The sequence below is a fragment of the Gymnoscopelus braueri genome, assembly GCF_963280865.1.
Source record: "Gymnoscopelus braueri genome assembly, chromosome: 2".
Taxonomy (NCBI): Eukaryota; Metazoa; Chordata; class Actinopteri; order Myctophiformes; family Myctophidae; genus Gymnoscopelus; species Gymnoscopelus braueri.
The window spans coordinates 42,404,726-42,428,794 of record NC_137604.1 but is presented as its reverse complement, the minus strand read 5'-3'; the positions used below and the strand labels follow the sequence as shown (position 1 = coordinate 42,428,794).

At 42.4% G+C, this 24,069-nt stretch overlaps 1 protein-coding gene across 1 annotated transcript in view; it reads right to left on the bottom strand.

The window, feature by feature from the left end:
* The window catches only part of frem3 (Fras1 related extracellular matrix 3), a 37,813-nt gene extending 23,977 nt beyond the window's left edge, over positions 1–13,836 (bottom strand). Inside the window, exons 1-2 of the mRNA XM_080414240.1 lie at positions 8,643–13,836; positions 7,732–7,821 (exon numbers count right to left, since the gene is read on the bottom strand). Coding sequence (XP_080270366.1) covers positions 7,732–7,821; positions 8,643–13,668 — 5,116 coding nt within the window. The 5' untranslated portion in view covers positions 13,669–13,836. The remainder of the gene's footprint in view (positions 1–7,731; positions 7,822–8,642) is intronic.
* Between the last annotated feature and the right edge of the window lie 10,233 nt (positions 13,837–24,069).

The following is a 24,069-nucleotide window of genomic DNA, read 5'->3' as shown; positions in this document are numbered from 1 at the left end:
CAAAGACTTCATCTGAGGAAACCCGGAGGTGGAGATATTAATAACTGGAATCAAGGCTACCGGACATCATTGGTATCATCAACAGCATGTTGCAGCAGTGTTGTAAATCTGCACATCACAGTAGCTGGATTGCCAACTTCGGGACAGTGACACGACCCCCCGCAATGCGCTGCAAATCACAAGGAGACACAGTGTCGACCCCTGTATCCCTTTTGACCCGTGTGGTTTACCCTAAGTACTGACACAGACACACACTTGGCATCACACTGAAGAAATCTACCAGCTACCAAAGCTGTATACAGTAGAGTGGTATCACAGAATGTTTTGGATTGTCTTATGACTTGTTTTGATATACTGCACTGTAACCTTGTAAGAGCTAGTGTACTGTAAACCTGTTGGCTGATCTTGTTTGACTGACTGTAAGACAGTTTTTTTTTTAATGTAATACGAAATCAAATATAATGATTTAGTTACTTTATTTATTTCACCTTTGTGTTTCTTGTACAATATTGTCATGTAATGTAATGTGATGCTTTGTGTAAACCCAAGGAATAGTAACTGCTACAAGAGTAGTAGCTAAAGTGGATCCGAATACACACTGAACAATAAACAGATAAATAAAATAGAGCAGTGGGGTGCGTGTGTCGGGTGGGGTGCAGTGTATGAAGGTGAGACAGGGAAGTCCATAGTGCATTCTCCCTCTGGAAGCCATAGTGTGGTACAGTGACATCATGTCACCTCTGTAAACTTACTGGCGGGCAGAAACAGCTTTGCCATATGAGAGCAGATAAGAATAACTGCTGGAGCCAGGCATCATAACTCAACACCACCAGCACCCACCCGCCCCCCCCCACCCCCAGCCATGCATACATCAAAACCAAATGAAAGGGATTGGAGGATAAAAAGACAAATATGGAGATACAGAATGAGGTGACGGGAACGTGAAGCAAAAATAATGACAAAAACAAGTGAAACTTTGGCATTGTAGATTTCTGCAAACCACATACGTTTGATGTTGAATTTGGCTGAGAAGATATAAGGGGAAAAGACAACAGAATAGACCAGAACGATACAAGATCATATTAAGGAAGTCTTGGTCCTCCAAAGTGAGAAAAGGGTGCATGCGAAAGAGAACTGTTGGGATCTTGGAGGGAAGGGGGGAGGGCAGGGGGGGCGTGAGATTCCCCAGCTTCTTCTACAGTCAGAGTGCTCCCCCCAAAACAGTGGCACCACAAGGCCATAAATCGTTTGCTGGCTGTTGACACAGCAGACAGCTCAAGTGCATAGACACAGTTAGGAAACAGGGGTGTACATGACTGTGACCTATATGAGCCACTCAGTAAGCATACAGGCTTACTGTACTACTGTAAAGACAGGAGACTTGACCATGTCAGGTGATTCACTGATTCGGAAAGTTTTATATGTGTGTACAGATGCAGTGATACTCAGGTGCGCATAAACACAGCTGCACACCCATGCACATGCATACACCCTGCCATCCCCCAGGCCCATTCCGGCCATTCTGTTGAAGAGGCACCACTGCAGACGGAATCTATGGGTTATCAGTCTATCAGAGATCAGTTTGGATTTCTGGGGGAGCCAGGAAAGCAAAGGGGAAACGGGTGGTGGTGAGGGGGTCTTTGAAAGGAGATCCTCCTGGTGCCCTCCCTCCCTCAAGCACACACACACACACACACACACACACACACACACACACACACACACACACACACACACACACACACACACACACACACACACACACACACACACACACACACACACACACACACACACGCACGCACTCGCACGCACTCACGCATGCACACCTGTCTGCTATGTCGCCCCACTTCATTACTAGGGCCTGTTCTGTCTGTGGCCCCTGGAGTCTGGAGGCTCCAATGAAGTGCATTCCTACTCCCGAATGATCACATAACACCCATGGGCCTATGATCTCCCTCCAGAGCTGGAAAAGAATATTATCTCTATTAAAAAAAGAAAAGAAAGAACACTACAGAGGCTGATTCAGCTTGACTCTTGAGTACATAGAGGTAGTGTTCTTTGTCTGTCTTGTGTCAATCAGTGCATCAGTATCGTTTAATTGCAATTTCTAGTGAAACCTTACACCTTTTTCCGTCTAAGCTTGCCAAAGACAAAGGAGCATTTCGTGAAAACTGCTTACTATTTCCATATCTCTAGTTCTTCTGCTGTCTATCTTGATACATTTCAAACATAATATGGAAGCACTGTTCTCTCTTTTGCTTTTTTGATCGCTTCATCGTGACATCGTTTAATTCCTTCTTTTTCTGTTTTTCCGCATATCCATGGACAGGCACTGGATTCATAAGGACCAGTAAGCATGTATTGAAGATCTGACAGTTTCCCATATCTCTCCCACTGTCCATCTTGGGGAATTTAAAAAAATAGACTGATACAAAGAGGAAAGAAACCCCATAACTGTCTGGACAAGTCTGACACTACTGAAGCCTTCTTCTCATAGCCTGTGGCTTCCTGGAGTTCATGCCTGATGGACAAGGAGAGGGTATACACTATGTGAGCCATGCACCACTTGTAAAAACAAGTATTTACGGCCTTGTTTTCCCACACATTGTGAATGGCTGTAGGGAGTTTGTAACCTGGTCACTGCTTGTTTATTACTTTTCCCATAGAAATTCCCAGCAGACAGTGGGAATGACCAGTGGTTGAGGTCACTGGCATTGCAAGACAAGAGAGTTTTTTTTCTCTTCTAACAAGAAAGACAACATTTGATTTGTCGGAGTTAGTGGCCCCATATCCAGTCAATTGGTCCTTCAGCAAGGCACCAATCACCTATAACTATTCACTTGTTTAATGTTGTTCTAAGAATGTTACAAGAGTTACTATAAGATAAATGCCTGCAAGTGTCAAATATACCATTTAATGATAATTCATCCATTTGTAATGGAAAGTGGACATTTCAGATCTCTAATATAACTTTGCAGGAGATGATCAAATTACTATTTTTAAACAAACAAAGCCACACACCTACAGGACAGTATGACTGCTCACAACTATCCTACTGACCTGTAACAGGAGTGTGAGCAACCCATCCCTCATCATAGACAAGAGTATCTGCCGGCATGTTAGTGATCTGGAGATGAGGTAGTAGAGTTCCTCAGTTCAGCCCATTAATCACTGTTCTTCACTGGGACAGTTTTCACAGTTATGGTTCTTCCTGGGTTATCAGAGCATCAGTTAATCACTGTTCTCCATCTCACACGTATACTGCGGGACACTACACACAGGTATGGTTCCTCTATCAGAGCATCAGTTAATCACTTTTCCTCATCGTACACTTAAATTGTGGGACACTTTATCTGAGCATTGGTTAATCACTCCTCTTCATCTCACACTTAAAAATATGCAATTTTTGAAAAAATAAACTGTTTCTGAAATGATGCTGTTAGTTTGCGATGCTGGGTGTTTCGTAAAAACAAAGATCACAACAGGCCACTTGAGATTGAATCTTGAACTTCTCAAACGTCCTGCATGTCCAGGATATCTGCGAGTAAGCAGGTTGAATCTGTCAATCAGTCTTACTCTGTCTACAGTATATATATGATTGACACGTCTATTTTGGGGTGTCTGATCTCAATGACTGATTTACACACCTGAGCCACATTCCTGCCATGACACCTCTGTGGAGGGGTGAAAAGTTAAACAGGCACTCCACAGAGCCTCCCCCTGGGTCCTGACTGTCTTGTGGGGGCCTTGGAATGCGACTGCTGACCACCAAGTCTACACTGAGACCCCCTGCCTGAAACTGAGTGTCCACTGGGACCTCTGACCTCTCACTGGGACATCGTCATGCATACGTTACGACGGACACACTTCTGTTACTGCAAAGGCGCCACACACACACTCTCCCACATGCATGTGTACATGCACACAGATGCACCCACGCACGCAACCTTCACTATTGATGTCAGCAAACCCATCAGTATTCAAATTTAAAGGGGTATTTCACTTTAAAACACTTAAAGGCTCATTTTCACATTCACTCAGACTTTTGTGTGCGCCCCAGACAGATTTTAAGTTGTTTGATTCAATATTTAGATATTTGATATTCATTTGATTAGACACCCAACTCTCCTATAAGCCCAGATTCAACTTCAAACTCCATGTTAACCATGTTAGTCTTATTTAAAACATACGTCCCTGATTCTGGTGACTGATGTTGTCCTTCTAATGGATGAGGGGACATTTAAAATGAAAAATATATAAATAAGTAAAATAATATAAACACGTGACTGTCCCCTCATGCATTAGGACAATATCAGTTACCAGAACCAGGGATGTGTGTTTTCAATGAGTCTAGCCTGGTTAACATGAAGTGAATGCGCTAATATAATACTCTAGGAGGGTGGCGTGTCTGATCAAATGAATATTAAATATCTAAATATTGAATCAAGCAACTTAAAAACTGCCTGGGGTGCACACTAAAGACTGAGCAGACATTATTATGACCCCAGAGGTGTTTTAGGGGGAACCCCTAAAACACTAAGTTATACACAAAGCTACAAAGTGGTACAAAATATCTGAAGCATAGCAAGTGTTGCTAGGCAAGGGAAGACCGAAAGGATGTGTGTGTGTGCGTGCGTGCGTGCGTGCGTGTGCACGCATACATCAACAGTCTTGACCCGTTTGCAGAGTGAGCCCAACGTGTGTTGCATGTAGTGACAGGTAGATTTTAAAGGCTCGTCTGAGGCAGCTGTCAATATCAATGAATCTGAGAACGATTTCCTTTCTTCAGGTCACTCTCAAACCAGGTCACAGCAAACATAAGGCTACAATTAGCTAAATTCTCAGCTTTGTACAGTATATGAGGGTAATGTTTTATTAATCATTATATTAAATTGATTAGAAAAACAAAAATGTTGTGTCAAACTACACCATTTTACAGTATGAACAATGCTATCTTGAAAGAGAGAGGAAATAGAGTGTGCAATAAAATGCATCAGGATAAACAGGAGTAAACAGTTTTTAGGAGATGGTTTGAAAAAGCCTTAATTGTATTTTGTTGATTAGATAATGGAGTCATGGTAGGCTACTGAAATTGTGTATTTCTCCATGTCTTTCATTATCTCTGTTACTATAAGGATCCTAGCCCAGGACAGTGACCTAGTGTAACTCTGCTGAGCAGACATGGTAGATAGAACAGCAGGCATAAGACATAAGACATCTTACTATGAAGCTTACAGGTGAGACCAATCACATTCATGCATGCAATAAGTAATTTCTAATGACAAACTGATGAATCATAATCATTGTCCAATTATTTCAAGGGAAAACTCTCTTTAGACACTAAATAAATTGAATACACCACTTTCAAATAATTATAGTAAACCAAAAGTTTCCTGCTTTAACAAACAGCCCACATACTGGCTGACCATCATGGTGCCTGCAACATGCCCCAACATGTGTGTGTGTGTGTGTGTGTGTGTGTGTGTGTGTGTGTGTGTGTGTGTGTGTGTGTGTGTGTGTGTGTGTGTGTGTGTGTGTGTGTGTTACCCTACCTTTAAATGGGAGCAGTTTGGAATGGAATGCCCCATGACAACATCTAATTTGAACCCCCAATTTAATTGATCTATAAACCATTCAGGGCCCTTGGAATCTTCCCAATTGTTTTACCCCTACTCAGTGCTAGTTCCGGTATGAGCAACTGGAAGCCTTACTGTAGCCGTGAATCAGGGTCTGATAAGAAAGAAAGATTTGCAGCTGGATAGGTGGTTTAAGTCCTTCAGGCCAGCACCTGGTTAAGCTGAGCTGGCAGGAAATTGAAGCTAATTGAAACCCTTGTGCTCCCTTCCTGTCATTTAAACACCATTTAACACACAGAGTCAAGACCGCATTGGAGATAAAGAAATGACTATGCTTTAGGCAAATTCCAAAGTGGTATTTGTCCTGAAGATAAAATAAAATATACTCTTTGAGAGAAATGGTGCATCATTTAGATAATTACCTGAGTGCACTTTGTTTCTGATCTATAGCTGACTAATTACGTATGACAATAGTATATTATATTGTGAGTGGAGAGAGAGAGAGAGAGAGAGAGAGAGAGAGAGAGAGAGAGAGAGAAAATGAGAATCTGACAGAAACAACCAGGAAAACATCCCCTGAAAATACAAATCATCCCTACTTATTAGGTCCTCAGGCTAATATAATCATTAAAAGGTAGGGCTTTGACAAAATTCAGGAATTGGCCAAAAAGCTACAAACCTAAGCTTCCCCTGCCAATGAGTGTGATGATGATTGTATTGCAACTAGCCTGGTCCTCCTTCCAGCATAATTATAGACCAAACTTTCCCTTCTACGTGGATTGCATTTCTAAACCATGGAGGTTTATTTAGGTTTTACAGCTGAGGTTAAAATAGCAAAGTGTGCCCCACCTGTTGCTTTTTTTATTGCTTTGCATCAGCTATATACAGTATGTAGTTCAAATCTATTTAACATAGGGCAGAGAACCTGCAAAACAAGCCACAGCCTTAACATTCAAATGGTACAAATCCCTTTCATCTCTGTATCCTACAAATGTGATTCAAGTGAGACACACACACACACACGCACACGCACACGCACACGCACACACACACACACACACACACACACACACACACACACACACACACCCGAATCACCCCCTCCCCCTCACACACACACACACACACACACACACACACACACACACACACACACACACACACACACACACACACACACATACGCACGGGTACCATAAATGACTACAAGATTGTCATGTAAGACATGTAAGACCTGTGGGTATTTATGATATTCAAGAAGCGAGGATCATGTGACCTCAGACCAAAAGTACATTTCCATGACATATAAATACACACAGCTACTGAAATCCAAAGCCCTGTGAGCTGAGGATCCCTTGAGAAGGACAGGAATGATGTTGGTGAAAATGTGGAGGATGACCGGACGCTGATGACGCATATGAAACGTAAAATAGAACATAAACATAAATAAATAGAAGTGCTGGAGTCGATTCCACTTCTACAAATACATCAAGACCTTCACGCAAGGTAAATAGGAACTCTTGGAACGGAGGGGAAGATGCTGCTAGTGGGTTTCATCACCGTAGACAAGAGTTTACGTCGGCATGTCTACCGTATGAAATTGCAAAACGAAAATGCGTTCAATATGCCAAATGCAAAACGTACATACTGTCATTGATTGTGTGGAAATTATTCCAAGAAAAGGAAATAAATTATACGTCAACAGTAACACATAATAGTGTCATAGCGTCACTTCAAACCTATGAAAGGCAGGAACCAATTGACAACACTGAAAAGGACCCTAAAAAGAAAGAATCCTATTATCCACTAACAATAAAGGTCAGAGCTTTAGTCATTGCCTGGTTGTTCCACATCTTTTACTTTTACACCCAGTCACCGTTTGGCCTGAGGCCCCTTTGACCTCTGTTCTTTAAACCTGCCATCCTTTCCAGTGGAACATAACAAGACAGGGGGACTCTGTATGTGCCATCAGTCATGGCCAACTGCCTTAAGTCTTTGTGATGCAAACACCCAGGAGATTGACAGACGGCAGGAAGATGCCCCTAAAAGATGAAAAAATCAAAGGAATCCCTGCAAGCCAGATGATACCTAAGTAATGTTCATGTCTAGCACTGTCAATAAACACAAGGTTGAAATATTGAGTGTTTCCTACCGTTGTCTTCAACTGTAAAGTAGAAGATGTCACTGGTGGCGTTGCTCCCATCAAGCAGGATGTAACAGATCTTCATATCGTCAATGTCAGCTGACAGAGTGAGAAAGATTGAGAGACAGAGTGTGAGGTGAGGTAGCTCAGAAAGTTTTAGTAAGTGAGAAGATTAGCCCACTTTTTAACTATAGGGTTCAGTTACAACCCTCGGGCTACAATTGATTACAAAGTCGGCAAATGTATTTTTAAAAGGTTAAGCAGCCATCCGAATTTTACATAATCTGATTTTTTTCCCAGACAATCCATTATTGTACATTGTGCATATACAGATCTATGTAAAAGCCAAAATACACTATTATAGATTTATTTTATATTTGTACCTTTATGACTTAATTACCTATAACTACTATTAAAAGTAGGGTAAGTGATTTTCTTTGGTTAAAATAAGTGTTAAATAGCTCTATATTCTGATAGTACTCATTGCTATAGAGTGTTTGTTCAGTAAAAGGAGTCTCCTTGTCTCTCCAGCTCTTTATAAAACAGAAAATGCAGTTTCGTTTCATTTCCAATTTTATCCAATCAGGATAGAGAACTCAATCAGGATATAGATTAAACAAGTGAAATTGGAAGTGATGACACTAAGAAATGAGCAGGCAAAATTGGAACTGGAACACTATAAAAATGAAGCTTAAAAATGGGTACTTTCTCCTGATTGGCTGAGATTTTGACACCTACCGGAAAATGTATTTTCTGTTTATTAAAGAGCTGGAGAGACGGGGAGACTCCTGTTACTGAACAAACACTCTATAGCAATGATTACTATCAGAATATAGTGCAATATCACTTACCCTACCTTTAAGTATGCACCAACAATGTTTTTCTCCGTACTGAGAACAAGAAGTGCAATGTTAGCTTACCTTGTGTGAAGGCCTTGATGCTATCATTGCCCTTGGCGGTGTTCATGATGAAGCCATGCAGGGGAGCCTCAGCCACGTTGTACTTCAACACTTTGCGGTGGCTGTCTCTGTCTTCAGACTTCAGGGCCTTGCTGGTGATCAGGAATCCCACGTGTCCGGTATGGAGCACCCTTAGTGTGGCGGCAGCCTTGTTCACCACAATCTGTGGGACCCCGTTGTCCACCGTGTTAATGTGAATGGTCATCATCTGGGGCTTGCGTGTTTCGTAGATGGTGTCAGGGAAGACGTAGTAGTCAGTGTGCGTGCCGTCTGTGACTGTGAAGGAGAAGCTGTCGTCATTGGTCTCTGTGCCGTCATGCTTATACGTGATGAGGTTCTCGTTCAGGTCCTGCTTGGTGAATGTGGTGATCGGTTGAGTGTTGTTGAAAAGCAGCTGCCCGTGGACTGGCACTTGGGTGACTATGAAGCGCAGCAGGTTGTCAGGTGTATCACGATCCTCTACCGTCAATTCGAATGGCGTGATGAGTTTGGCTTCTCCCTCTCCCACAGCTAGGTCGCTGATGGTCAAGACAGGTTTTTTATTGTCTACGTCAGTGATGGACACTCTGAATGTACGGAAGACAGGATTGTAACCATCAGTAACTTCAAACTCAAAGCTGTCCATCTTCATCTCATCGTCAGAGGTATGGATGTAGTAGACCTTGTTGCCAGCGAGCTGCATTTGAGTGAAGGTGGAGATAGGAACACCTGGGAAGTCAGTGCACTCCAGATGACCCCTGCTGGGTGCTCGCGTGATGCTGAAGGTGAGGTATTCATCAGGACTGTTGATGTCAGTGGTGCTGAGCAGGTCAGTAGTAAGAGTCACTTTCCCTCCTTCTTTGAGAGTCACGCCTTTGTTGATGACATCTGGGAAGACCATGTCAATGCTTCCAATGTTGATGTAGAAGTAGCGGTCAATGAGAGGGTTGATGCCATCTGTGACATCAAACTTCAGCAAGTCACGGATTCCCTCTTGACCCGTGTGCACATACTGAATGAGCTGTTTGTCAATTTCATCCTGTGTGAAGTTCATCCCAAGGGTGATATTGCCCAAAACATCCCCAAACTTGGAGATGCGCTGAAGGTAGCCTTGGCTTGGGCCATAGCGTACAATGTATGTCGACTCTTTGTCTTCAGAGTCAAGGTCTGTGGCCATCAAAACCTTGTTACTGATTATTTTGGTCTCGCCAATCTCAACTTCAAGACCATCGTTTATTGTCATTCTTGGTGTCTCATCATCAACAGGAATAACCATGATGATAACCTTCTTTTCAACAGTGTGCTTCCCATCTGAAAGTCTGATTTCAAAGCTGTCCTCCGTGGTCTCTGAGTCATCATGTTCATATACAATGTTAGATGACTCCTTGATTTGTTCCAGATTGAATGTATCAACTGGGAGTGTGCCAGTGCTGAGCTGCTGAACTATTGTGCCATGCTCAGGGTACTTGATTATCTCAAAGTCCAGCTCATCCCCGGGGATATCAGCATCAGCTGCATTCAGGATGGGCGTGTCAATGACCAGACTCATGCCTTCCATTACTACAAACTCACGGATGAAAATCTCAGGTTTTTCGTCATTAGCTGGAATGATAACTATGGGGAAGAAGTGGCGCTCAGAGAAGTTGATACCATCTGAACAGCGGAAGGTGAAGCGATCTTCAACAGGTTCCACACCTTTGTGGATGCTCTGGACATAGTAGATATGACCAAGGCCAATGTCTTTGATGCTAAAGGCAGTGATGGCCGTGCCTGCCCTGGACTTCTCAGAGCCTGGGGATGGGGCGATATTCTCCACGTAGCCAGATGTTGGCTGGACGATGATGGTGCACAAAATATCCTCGTTATCTGTGTCGATATCCTCAGCCTGGATGTGCTCCAGAGTAATGACATTCTTCTCTCCTTCAATCACCACAAACTGCTCTAGAACACTGACAATAGGTGGGATACTGTCAAGGGGGAGGATGGTAACGTGAACCCTCACACCTTGAACCTTGTTTCCCCCGACAACCCATTGGTCTGACATATCAGACAGAGTGAGGTTGAAGGAGTCATATTCCTTAACTGGTCCAATTTCACCTGATGTGTGGGCATACACCACCGCCCCATTGATAAGGTCCTGCTGAGTGAATCTCTCAGCAGGGGCCCCGTTTACCAGGATCTCCCCGAGCCTGGGAGGCTCCTCAACAATGAAAGTGAGCATGAGGTCATCTGTGTCTTCGTCACGGCCCTGAATGACGTTGGTCGTAATTTCTGTTGCTCCGTTCTCCAACACGTCGATGGCGGACCCTAGCAGGCCAGCCGGGAGCATAAGAGTGGGGGCCTCATCATCAACGGGTTCAATGGCAATCTTAATGATGATGGGCACCTCATGGAAGCCATCACTGACATCAACCTTGATGGTATCACTGAGGGATTCCTCTCCACTATGAATGTAAGTCAGATGGCCATTTTCTATGTCTTCCAGCACAAATGTCTCACCGTTTGACATGGCAATACCTAAATACTGCATTTGCCCATAGAGGGGAATCTGGGTCAAAGTGAAGTCAATATTTTGATCATCCGTATCCTGATCAGTGGCATGCAGCTCTTTCTTAGTGATGACATAAGAGCTTCTCTCCAGAACACTGAACCCAGTGTTGGTAATTATGGGGGGTTTGTTGTCAACTGGCTGTAAAAAAATGGTGAATAGCCCATCTACTGAGTTACCAGCAGTGTCTTCCACAAGGAATGTGAACTGAAGAACTTTTGGAGTGATGCCCAGTTCCTGGTCAGGGGGCTTGTAAGCCACTTTGTGGTGATTGACCTGGGCCTGTGTGAACTCGGAAATGGCAATGTCAGGGCTGTCAGTCAGAACAATGTCACCCAGAGGGGCTGGGTTGTTCTCATCTGTGTCTGTTGGGGGTTTTATGACTGTGTACTTCAGGTCTCTGTCATCTGAATCCAGATCGGTATAACGCAACAACTTCTTTTTGAAGTGTGTTAGCTCATACTCTTGCACTGTCATGTGAAGGGTGGTGCTAGGATAGAGCTCTGGGGGGAGGTCATCAACAGGGTGGATTTTGATGGCGAAAACATGTTCGCCTGACTGGTTCGGGGGATCATTATCATCTTGGACCCGGAATACAAACAGGTCATTTACAGTGGTGGTGCTGTGGGGTCCAATGTGACGGTAGAAGAGCTTTCCATCCAGAATATCTTGTTGAAACCACTCGGTCACCACCTGCTCAAACATCTCATCTGTCTCACTGAACTTCCAGAGAGAGGGGTCAGAGGGAGGCTCAACTTGCCTGAGAAGCAGCTCTCCCACAGTTGAGTAGGGGGCTTCTAGAATAAATTTAATGGTAGAGTCTTCTGAATCAATATCGGTGGCACTCAGAATAAATGGGGAGAGCTGCATGACCTCATTTTTAAACAGCACCAGGCCAGTGTTGGCATTGATAATGGGGGGCTCGTCATCGGTGGGGGCAATAGTGATGGGGAACAAAAACTCCACCTCGTTCTTGCCATCAGTCATTCTGAAAATAATATTGTCACTGTAGGTGTCACTGCCATCATGCTGGTACACTACAATACCAGCATCCAAATCAGCGGGTGTGAAGAATTTCCTACGGCTGCCAAGCACGGTTAGCTCTCCGTGTTTTAAGCCATCTACAACAGTAATTTGTACGTCCTCTAGGTTATCCTCATCACTGATCTCTAAATTCTGGGAGCTGGACAGAGCTCTGGACTGCCCTTCAAACAATAGCTGTCCTGTGTTTTTGGTAGCCACGGGGGCCAAGGTATTCATAGGCTTAACCACTATCATAAAAGCAAAGGTATCGGACACAGCTCCATCAGTGTCTACGATTTCAAACTCGAGCTGGAAAATCCTCTCTACCTCGGAGTCATCTGAGGGGGGCTTGTAAGCTATTTTAAGGTCTTTTATGTCTCTCTGATAGAAAGAGGTGATGGGCAAGTTCTGATCGTCTGTGCTGATGATGTAGCCCTGCTGATAGCCCAGAGGTGAAGTAATGTTGAAGATTAAATCGTCTGTATCAGTTTCAACATCCTCAGCGGCCAGCATATCACTCGTTATTGCTGTCATCACAAATTGATCAATCTCCATCATCATCATAGCTACGAAGCTGGGCTTAGGGGCAGTGTTCTCCGTGCCCTCTCTTATTCTAACCATCATCTGGAAATGCTCTTGCATTATGGTATTGCCCTCATTGTCCTGCAGCTCTACCATCATTGGAATATAGTCTCTATTTGGTGACTTGGACGTTGCAGTGTGCTTGTAGCGAATGCCCTGCTTAACAAACTCATCACAGTCAATCATCTGGCCATTGGGGGGGTTATTCAAAAGTGTGCCATACCTGGGGAGTCCTCCGGCGCCAACCAGAGTGGTCATCTTGCACTGGGTCACACCGTCCTCGTAGGAAAACTCCAGACCTTTTTTGTCAATGGGGTTGCTGTCGCTGTTAAGTTTCTCCACAGTGAGTGGCATATTCCTGGTGAGGATCTCGAGCTGCTGGAATACCACCTCCACCTCCAGCATGAAGGGGATGACGACCGTGTCCGTATGGGAGTCATAGCGCAGCTGGAGCTTTATCCGATCCTTACTGGGACTCCGGGAGCCAAAGTGAGTGTATTTCACCTCATCAGCTCCAAATGCGCAGGGGAACTTTTTCGGGCTCAGCATTCCAGGTTTCTGGGCCAGCGGGTCATTGTCCAGGACGGTGATGTGACACCGGTCACCAGGCTGCACCTCGGTCACCAGGTCATTGACAGGGTCCAAATACACAGACCTCCCAAAGGGAACCCTAATTCCATTGTTGGCGATGACAATGTTGTCTTCATCAGGTCCAGTTCTATGGCGATAAAGGAAAGCCGGGTCAAAGGGCTCTGCATCCACTGAAGCAAAGAAGCCCAGAGCAAAAGTAACAAGGAGACATCTGAAAAGTTCCCGTGTTTTACAGATCCCTGAGCTTTGCAGACAACCAGCCATGTCCGCTGCTAGGTGTCTTGCAATTTGTTTTAGGAGTCAGCAGAAATAGACAGACTCCTCTCCCCAAAATAAATAAAATAGTCTCTCTCTCTCTCTCTCTCTCCCTCTCTCTATCTGTTTGTGTGTGTCTCTCTCTCTCTCTTGCTGTCTCTGTCTCTCTCCTCACAGGCTCCCTCACACATCCACCGTGCCACACAAATGCAGTGAATGTTATAGGGCTGTGCAGGTAATACTGACACAGAAGACTGTGACTAGACCCCAGACTCCTCCTTCTGTCAGGCCAGGGAGGGAGCCTCCTGCCCCCATGGCTAATTTAAGAAAGTCCATTGGATGGGCTGTAAAAGTGCACCCCCCCCCCCTCCCACACACACATACACACCCCTACCCCCCAAATTCACCCTTTCTCTCTCTCTTACAATAGTCACATCTATGACTTGGGAAGCTTTTAATTTAAGTTAAACTATCCAATTTAAGTAAGGCTTCTTATATCTTTGACTATGTTTAGTTGTTCATTAGCATTATTTAATTGCTTTATCTGTGCTCTATCATTTCTCAATGTAATTTCTCTAATTGATTTACATGTAACTAAGTTGTTCATATACAGTATAAATGGGTGTCATGTCAGAAAGGATGAATTATTTATAAATATTTCTATAGAATTTTGGCCAATCCAAAATGAAGTTGATCACAACCACTTTGGATTTGTTTTTCTGGATTTAATGTGCACTTGCAATGGCAGCATTTTATGACTTGTTGTATGTCAACATAACAGTAATTTCCATAATGAGGTAACAGTATGGTAAACACTAAACAGTCAATGAAGCACTGACATTGGTGCCCTCTATTGGGTAAATGCATAAACAAGTATGCAACTCTTATTTCTACCAAGTGTGTGTGTGTGTGTGTGTGTGTGTGTGTGTGTGTGTGTGTGTGTGTGTGTGTGTGTGTGTGTGTGTGTGTGTGTGTGTGTGTGTGTGTGTGTGTGTGTGTGTGTGTGTGTGTGTTTCTTAGTTAAGTGATAGGGCCTCACAAGTAAAGCAGCAGTGGACATCAATATGACTAAAGGCATAGATGCAGAGAGAGCTCCTAAGGCAACCTGCCTATAGCAGTTTAGTCATCACTTTGAAGTCAGCTCTGTGTTCATATCATTGCTGATCTGCCTGGTAATTTCACACTGTGCTTCACATGAACAGAGGGGTCTTTGAAGAGGGCTCTGAACCATGCTAATGATCCATGCCATCTCTTTTATCATATTCCCATCAGAGTTCCCTGACCAAGGTCATGTTGGACATCCCTTCACTCTCCAAAGTCATAACCCTGTGTGCATGGGTCTTAATCACTTAAACTCTATATACTTCATTGACAAGTCTCCCAGGGCTCTATACTAGGACCTCTCTTTTTTCCTCTCTACACCAAATATCTTCACCGAGATTATACAAGCTCACAATGGGTCGCAATGTGAAGCTTTGTGAGCTTGTAGATCTGATATTTTTGGCGCTGCGTGTTTGCCCCCAGAATAGGGAATGTGGTTAATAGGACACATGGTAGAATATAGCTTTCTACCACATTCTATTTATACCACACAAAAAAGTGGTTAGAGACAACCAAAACATCACAGGTTGAAATCGATGTATATTTATTTGACCCTTCATTTCTACCCTCAAACAACATTTGTCTATGATCTAATTGCCTGTACTACAGAGAAACTACACCATGAGACAATCTTTCATATTGCAGCGGGTTATTGAAATCTGTGTCACTCCTTAAAGTGTCAAAGTCAAGTGTCCTGGAGCAACACACGAAACAATGTGACGATAAAACATACATCTAACCTCTGAATTAATTCATGTATTCTAATATGTAATAACTGTCATAATATCGTCAACCAGTCGATAACAACTATGACAGATCTGCAGTAGTAACCTCCTACAGCACATTTATTTGTTTGTCCAGATGATGCTTTAAAACTAAAGCATCTAATTTAGATGAGCAGTAGCCAGGATGAGACTCTTTCTTTTAAACCCAACTAGGCCAATCACCAGCACAGAAAAATGAAACAATACAAAGAGTGGCATCCATGTGTCCTCCCTGACAGGGTGTTCCAAAGCTTTATGGTCTGCTCAGGATGGCAGTGGAGGTTGTGTCAGCAGAACAGTCGGGTGCACAATGCACATGTCCTCAGCTTGGCAGGACAGACAGGTGTATGGACACACACAGAGAGGAAAAAGACTCACTCACCAGGGCAGGCATTGAACTTGTGAAATACTTATTAAAAATGTAATAACAATACAAAGAGATCCTTTATTTTAAGGCTACATTATTTAGCATGCTGTAGCCTATTACGTTTATTTTCACATAGAAAAAACGGGTGGTGGGGGCAAACACAGTGACGAAATGATAAAAGTTAAAAAGGAGATGAGAAACAAATTTGGTGCAGGAAAGACTCAACAAAGAGAAAACCCTTAAGCAAGGGATAATCAATGGGGAGGATTAGACGAGAGTACGGGGGGTTATTTCTCAGTAATGACCTGCACCCCATTGATTGTCCGGCTTAATACACGGCTACTTGATAAATACATTAATGCGTTCACCCAAAAGTAACAACAAAACGATTTGATTGATTGTAAAAGGATTTAATTGCTTACGGAAAGTAGCCAGTCCGTTAATTCATGTCAGCTGCATCCAATGCGGTCTTCTCAGAAAGTAGCCTAATATGGGAAGTGTTGATTGAATAGAATCAACATTATTGAGAATAGCCTACTGTCTGTTTAGCTGTAAATGACGTTGTGTTTGTTTACATGGCTGCAATATTGGATACGGGATACGGCAAAAATCAGCAGCGCAGAATCAGATTGATATGAGCCAGCTGGTGCTCCGAGTCTTTGATTAGACGGCGGTCTGTTGAGCACACAATCGGTCATTGTGCTGTTCAAAAACAACAGACCGATGAATTCAGTGATTCATTGATTAGCCTTGATTCAAGGCTAGAATATTGACCAATCAGAATCAAGCAACCTTTAGCTGGGTAATAATCTGGGACTTAATGAATAAATATGATAAGAGTTAGATGAGGAGATGTTAAATATACAGAAACTAGCACATCTGTAGTGGTCGGAGGTGTTCTCATTACTCTTCCTTTGAGAAATGTAGGACCCTAGGGTAGGACATCATAGTGGTCATGCAGTGGTTCTCAACCTGTGGGTCGGGATTCCCAGGGGGTTCCCCACATGATTTTGGGGGGGGGTCCCCAGATGACAATGAAGTGACAATTTAAGGACTTGTAAGACCTTTTTAATACCTTAAACAAAATTAAAAGGAATTAATGCATCAAAAGTAATCAGCAAACTATGCTATAAAAACTGGTCTAACATTGGCCAAATTGTCAAATAATATAAGAGGCAAACGTTTTGAAAATAGCCGATCTACAAGCTCGCATGTAGATCTGCTATTTTCATAATCTAAATGTCAAACTAAATGTAATGCCTCAACTCCTACAATTCCAAATGCTTATCAGGATGGGGGGTCCCCAGTTCAAACATGATAATTTTTGGGGGTCACAGCCTCAAAAGGTTGAGAACCCATCTACTGTACTGGTAACATGTGACCCTGGCCGAAGTTCATAAGTGCAATATCTCCCTGTTCTGGGCATGTATCTCCCTGTCCAATAGGGGATGTTGAGCAGTAGAAGTTTGGTTTCCCAAGCGGGATACAGGTTCGAATCCTGAATGTTGCAGTTGCAATTTGCCTACCTCTCTCCGTCTGGGAGAGGACATAAAACGTACGGATTATAACTTTAACATTAGGCTGATGTTCAAATTATAGCCTTTAACGTTCGGAGAGATCAGTTTAAAGTGTAGTTGGTGAAATGTATAAAGGAAACATGAGGGATGTCCCTGTTGCAGTCATGGTGACAAAGCACAACATGGAGAGAAACTGAGCTGTCATATTTTGGATGTGGTGAATGTGAGAATGTGCACTCAGTGTGGTGCACAAGGTCATGTTAAGATAAAAATACTTGGTGGCCTTTTATGGAGCATCATTTGAGATGGGCATCAGACATTGGTGCTGTGCAGTATGCATTGCACACACACACTCACATATTTTCCTCGCTGTTGCTGTACCGTTTTATGGGATTTTCTGATTTCGATTTTTCAAACACGTATAGTAATCATAGTGGGATTCAGTGAAAGCAGACTATCTGGAGAAGGACATCAATGGCAAAAATCAAAATGCAAACCTGAAATCGATGTAAATTTATTTGACCCTTCATTTCTACCCTCAAACAAAATGTGTCTATGATCTAATTTCCTGTACTACAGAGAAACTACACCATGAGACAATCTTTCATATTGCAGCGGGGTATTGAAAAGTGTGTCACTGCACAATGAATGGCTGACTGAAGGAGGTTGGAACTTCAATAATGCTAATGAAAATAGGAGGATGTGTATGAGAGGATGAGTACGGCACATAGAACCTCTCTGGAATGGACGTCCCCTTTAGTGTGTGGACTGAATATCCGGGATGCCACATGCCTTCAAACATTCTACATCAGTCTTTTTAAATAAGTCTTGCCCTCCTCACCCTGCCAGCCTGGAATGAACACGTACTGGAGGGTGCAATTATAGAAACAAACACAAGAAACCTTTTATAAATGGTAACGCACACAGTTTCATTCACTACGATGCTTTGGAGTAAACAGCTACTGTTTATCATTGGAAAATATGTTGACCCATGAGCTTAAAAAAGCATACCATTATTGTTAAACGAACACAAAAAAAAATGTGGTCACTTATATTTCATTTATATACTGTATGTCGTATGACGGTATTGCTCTCACAGGAAATAGCAGATCTACAAGCTCACATTGTGACACATCCATGATCCATTGTAATATAAATCTGGCTTTAGAAACCCTGAGGTCTCGCTCAAGGGCACATACCCGTCATCAGTTCCAGATACAGACTTTATTTATGGTTGTAAACCATTCTTTTAGACACCCTCATTAACCTGTCTGTATGCACACTAATTAAGAGGTTTCACCTTCTGTCTAGGTCTTGTGTTAATTAGGGTCGGCGGTAAAGAGACAATGACAGAGAGAGAAGTTGAATAGTGGTTAGGTCCTGCTGACCAGTCTCACCCTCTCTGCTTCATGCAGAACAGCTCACGGAGACAGGAGACCATAATGACCTCATAATGGAATGGGAAACAAAGGCTGAGCGGTTCCAGTCATCTATCCCTCAAACTGCCACCCAGGGCAAAACTGGAAATTTCCTAACTGTCTTCCTGCTGTCACAGAATGTCGGCAGATAATTTACCGATGGATATGTGGGTCACACTGCCTCGTTGGAGAAGTGAAAACAAAAACAAGAAAGATAGATAGGTAGAAACATCAGCTGTCAGTAAATTTGAGTAATAAGTAAATAGAATAATTAGAACACCCTACCAGAGCATATAAGTAAAAAACAAATATGAATATGAATTTCGATTGAAGCTAGCGATTGACCAAGATATGGATATTATGCAGACCATGACATATGGTCACTTGTTCATTTATTTATTTTAATTATTTTAATTATTATTTTATAATTGTCTCCGCCAGGCCGAAAGGCATGGCAAGAGAGTATGTTTTACCCTCCGTCCGTATGTTTTACCCTCCGTCCGTCCGTCCGTCCGTGTGTCCGTGTGTCCGTGTGTCCGTCCGTCCGTCCCCAATTTTCACATGGGCCTGTTATAGCGCCACCAGGAGGCCGATTTGTGCAAAACCCATTTCTTTACATTACTCCTACAGATTTGATCCAAACGTCATGCAAATCGGTACACAGTATCTCTATAGTCATGTGATCAACACGAATCTGTCCGATTTCCCATATTCCATCCTCATTGCCTATGGTTGGCTTCCAAAGTTTGCAGGATTGGTCCGTTTTGAACAAAAAGCCTCAAACTATGCACGCAGCTTGCGATTTCCGTGAATTTTCACACGCACATTCCCACTAGGCCGAGGAAGAAATGCCACCCTTTTCACATTGGCCTGTTATAGCGCCACCAGCAGGTCTAATTTAGCAAAACACATGTTTGGAACAAAATGCCTCAAATCATGAATGCAGTGTCTTGCCGTGAAAGACCTAAGAATAAATGGCACCCTTTTCACATTGGCCTATTATAGCGCCACCAGGATGTCAGAATAACGTACCTGACCTGTGCTCCGAGGAGAACTTTTTCTAGTTTTGTTTTAGTTTTTTTCCTGACTACAAACGTTAAGAGAATGTGATTTAGGTTATGTTTAATTAGATTAAACATACGATTAGATTTAGACAGATGCTAGGTTCGATGATTACCTGGTTGTCTCTTTGAGGCCCTACATGGTTCTTCCTGCTCTATTTGTGTGATTATTTATAATAAACACATGTAAGTCACTCTGGATAAAAGCGTCTGCTAAATGCCTACATTGTAATTGTACACAAATAGTGTTTTTTGTATTACAGAATGGCCTGTACATAACTGCACAAATATCCAATGAAAAGTGAAACTTTTGACTTTTTTAATGTGTATCAATGTTATTGTTATACTGTACTTGCCTGTTATATTTATTTGTCCTTATTCCTTTGCTGAAAGTAAAAAAAGTAAAACAATACTCAAAGAGATGAGTAGTGAGCGTTGACAGTGAGGAATTGATCAGCACAGCAACTTCCTCTCAAAGGCTCCAAGTCTCTCACACCTGTGCCAGAAGTGGCTGTCCAGGATAGAACATGTTCTGCACACAGACCTTGGCCAAGAGCATGAACATTTATCTCATGGATCATAGGAGGACACCATGGCCTTGTAAAGTAAGGCTATGGTATGCAGTGTGTATCCTAATTGTAAACATGCAGCTTGTGACTGTGATCTAAATGATAAACAATTTGTGTCGCTCTTTTAAATTACGATATAAATGTATGGTATTGTCGTAAGTACATAAAATAATATACTGTAGCATAGCTATAACCTCTTAGCCTTTGGCCACTTTGTTGCTTACTTACACTGCAATACATTTACATAGGTAATATACAGTATATAGGTTTATACAGTAAAAGGTCATTACACTGGGCAGTAAGGTCTTAACAAACTCTGTGCCTGAACACAATAGTAGACATTTTACCAACTTTACCAATTTTATAAAAGTAACATATTTGCATTCCTAACATATCTGCAAGACTTATCGTTCTTGAACATCTCAACCTGGCTGCTTTATTCAGGGTGTTGATGAATGGCTGAGTCCAGCTGTGCAGGACATTTGTAACTGACTGTGTATCACTGTCAAAGAGAAACACAAGAATATGTGAATGCATGTGTGTGTGTGTGTGTGTGTGTGTGTGTGTGTGTGTGTGTGTGTGTGTGTGTGTGTGTGTGTGTGTGTGTGTGTGTGTGTGTGTGTGTGTGTGTGTGTGCACGCACCCCAGACATTCAGCTTTGCATACAGTACCTGTCAGGACAGATGACATGTCAGCAGCAGGAAATATTTGCAATAGTGTGGATGTATCTTTGTACCATGGATGTTATTTTCCACTATGATACTGCACTGTTCATATTAATCAAAGCTGCCACTTACAGTATGTGACTGCACTATATATTTGTATTTATAGTATAGTTCAATAATAATAATAATAATAATAATAATAATAATAATAATAATAATAAAAGTAATACAGTAATAACAATAATACAGACTGTTCAGGATGACAGTTTTCATATTTTCGTCTTTGCAGATGCTACAGTTTTCCACTTTTTTATTTTATTAATATTTGGCTTTTTGCATTGCTATTTTTATTCCTATTCTTATTTTGTCTTATTGCATTTTTTTTATACACACTGATGAGGAAGCTTTAAGAACAAAACTGTCACTTTAAGTACAAAACTGTCACTGCCTGCAATGCTCCTTGCTACCAGCTGTATTGTATGTGTGTGACAATAAACAGCCTTGAACATTGATGTAGTATATAAATATAATAAAGTCCAGGAAACCCCAAATTGTTAGGAAAGCAAGCTCTGTGTGGTTGGGTAGTATGGATATAATGAAGAGACAGAATGGGAGGGAAATTAAGTTGAGAAGCGGCAGCCTTGTGCCAGTTTTTCTACGAGAGAAGAATTCTACTGACATGGAGTTTGAATCCCACAGTCATATATAAACATATTTTATCAGAAAAGGTACCAGCAGCAGAAAGTATTCCTGAACACGTTCACTATAGCTCTGTAGAAAAAGAAAAGAACGTAAAGCACTTGTCCTTGATCCTAGAAACACCACTACTCTCACACTGGTCACCTCTGACAAACTCCTTATCCCCTTCAGAATCGTTCCCCCAAAAAGGTCTCTCCAATGCGCACCCACCCCCACACATTCTCCTTTTGCTCTCACTCTATGCAGTAGCATCCCAATCATGCAGCCTGTTGTAAATATACACAGCGTATAAATAGGAGGATACTGAGACCCGGGACATTTGGATCCAGTTCAGAGGGTGTGAGGCGGAATAGCGGGCTAGGGTTCTGCCACACTTGGTTGCTTTTGGATTTTGGCGCAGGTCATCCCATGACTGTGGTCGGATGCAGAGGGGGTCTGAGGGGCTCCAGGCTCACATTCTAGAACCGCTCTGGTCCAGTGCAGCGTTTTATCCACCCTTCATGGCGGATTAAGGAACCCCCTGCTGGTGCATGGATACGGGTTGTGTGGTTAGCACTTGTCATGGAAGGGAGAATGGAAGCACATGGAAACAGGCCCAGATATAGCACCTGGGTCAAACCCAAAATCCAGGCAACACACCTCACCTCAGATGGTATTTAAAGTCCTATTTAAATCTAAATAAAATCCTTTGATGATAAGCTCAAAAATATTTTATACGTAAAACTGACCAAAAAGAGCACCTGTTTGCATTTTACAACTGGACCTAGACAAGTCTTTAGCTTGCCAAAAGAAATGACCCCCCACAGTTTTTCTGTAAACATATTGTTACTGCTCCTAGTATTGATGATTTATTGTATAGAATACTATACAATAAATTGAATACATAGGACCACAATGGAAACAAGCCCTCAGGGCTTTTTGTGTTATCCTTTTAGTATTATTGCGAACGCAGCGGAAGGAGGCGCGCCGAAGGTGGAGCTTACTATGAAACCGTGCTCGGCTTGTGAGTGTGTGTGCGTGTGTGCGTGTGTGCGTGTGTGCGTGCGTGTCTGTGTTCACTGCCTGCCTGCAGCTCCTCTGAGATAAGTAAATGTCCAATTTAGACGTACCATACATCAAATGAAAGGTCTTTGAAAACTGAACACACCTGTCAAGGTTGCGTTTACGCCCGCCCCTTCCCCCGGAAGCCACGCCCCAGAGAAGGCTCCTAAAAACTCCCCATTGAAACCCCATGTTAAATGAAAAGTGCCCGAATCGCTCCGAAACTTTTTCTACCCCCCCTAAGTGGGGGTCTACGAACAAATACTTCGGGCTCGGATTTTGGCTCCGCCCCCCGGAAGTGGGTGAAACAGGCACTTCAAACACTTTGTTGAATTGTTCAAAAACATTCCAAGTTTTTTTTTAGTGAATTTGTATTTTTCTAAGATGCTCCTTTTAACGCAGATTTTTTTTGTATTTTTTTTATTGGTTACTTTTTTTTAAATCTTTTTTTTCATATTTATTTTAAAAAAATTGCGTTCGCTTCCCGCGTTCGCGCGTCTTACTTGTTGTATAACTATACCTCTGTACTTTTTGCAAACTCTTGTATATTATATTACAATGTATTCAATCAATCATAAAAAAACTTCTAACTTACAATAAGCAAACGTGTGTGTGTGTGTGTGTGTGTGTGTGTGTGTGTGCGTGTGCGCGTGTGTGTGTGTGTGTGTGTGTGTGTGTGTGTGTGTGTGTGTATATATATATATATATATATATATATATATATATATATATATATACACAACTGTCTTGATAAAGGAAACATAACTTAAACCAGGCCTATCTTATTACATACATTATCACCAATAATGAGCTTTTCACTGTTCAAATGTACTTTCAAAATTGAGGAATAGCATACTGCCCTTCCTCAGTAGAGTGGCAATTGACCCAGGAATGTATGTGGCACAGTGTCAGGGAATTCCTGTCTTTTAACACTGTTGCTTTGAAGCAAATGTGATTGCACCTGGAGCTCATGTTTGCACTTATGGCAAAATGAGGGGTGCAAGTGAAGGGAGCAGTTGGCCCAGTTAGTTAGCAGAAGAGAATTAGTGTTCTAATTCTAATTACTTGAATAATAATTTCGAGTCATGAGGAGAAACTGAGTAGGAAACTACTGTAAAGGCTGTGATAAATATTGTGGCTCACTTTATGCCTATACTGTATGTTTGCAAATCAGGCTCTGTTTGCTTTGTTCTATTCGGCATTGTTTA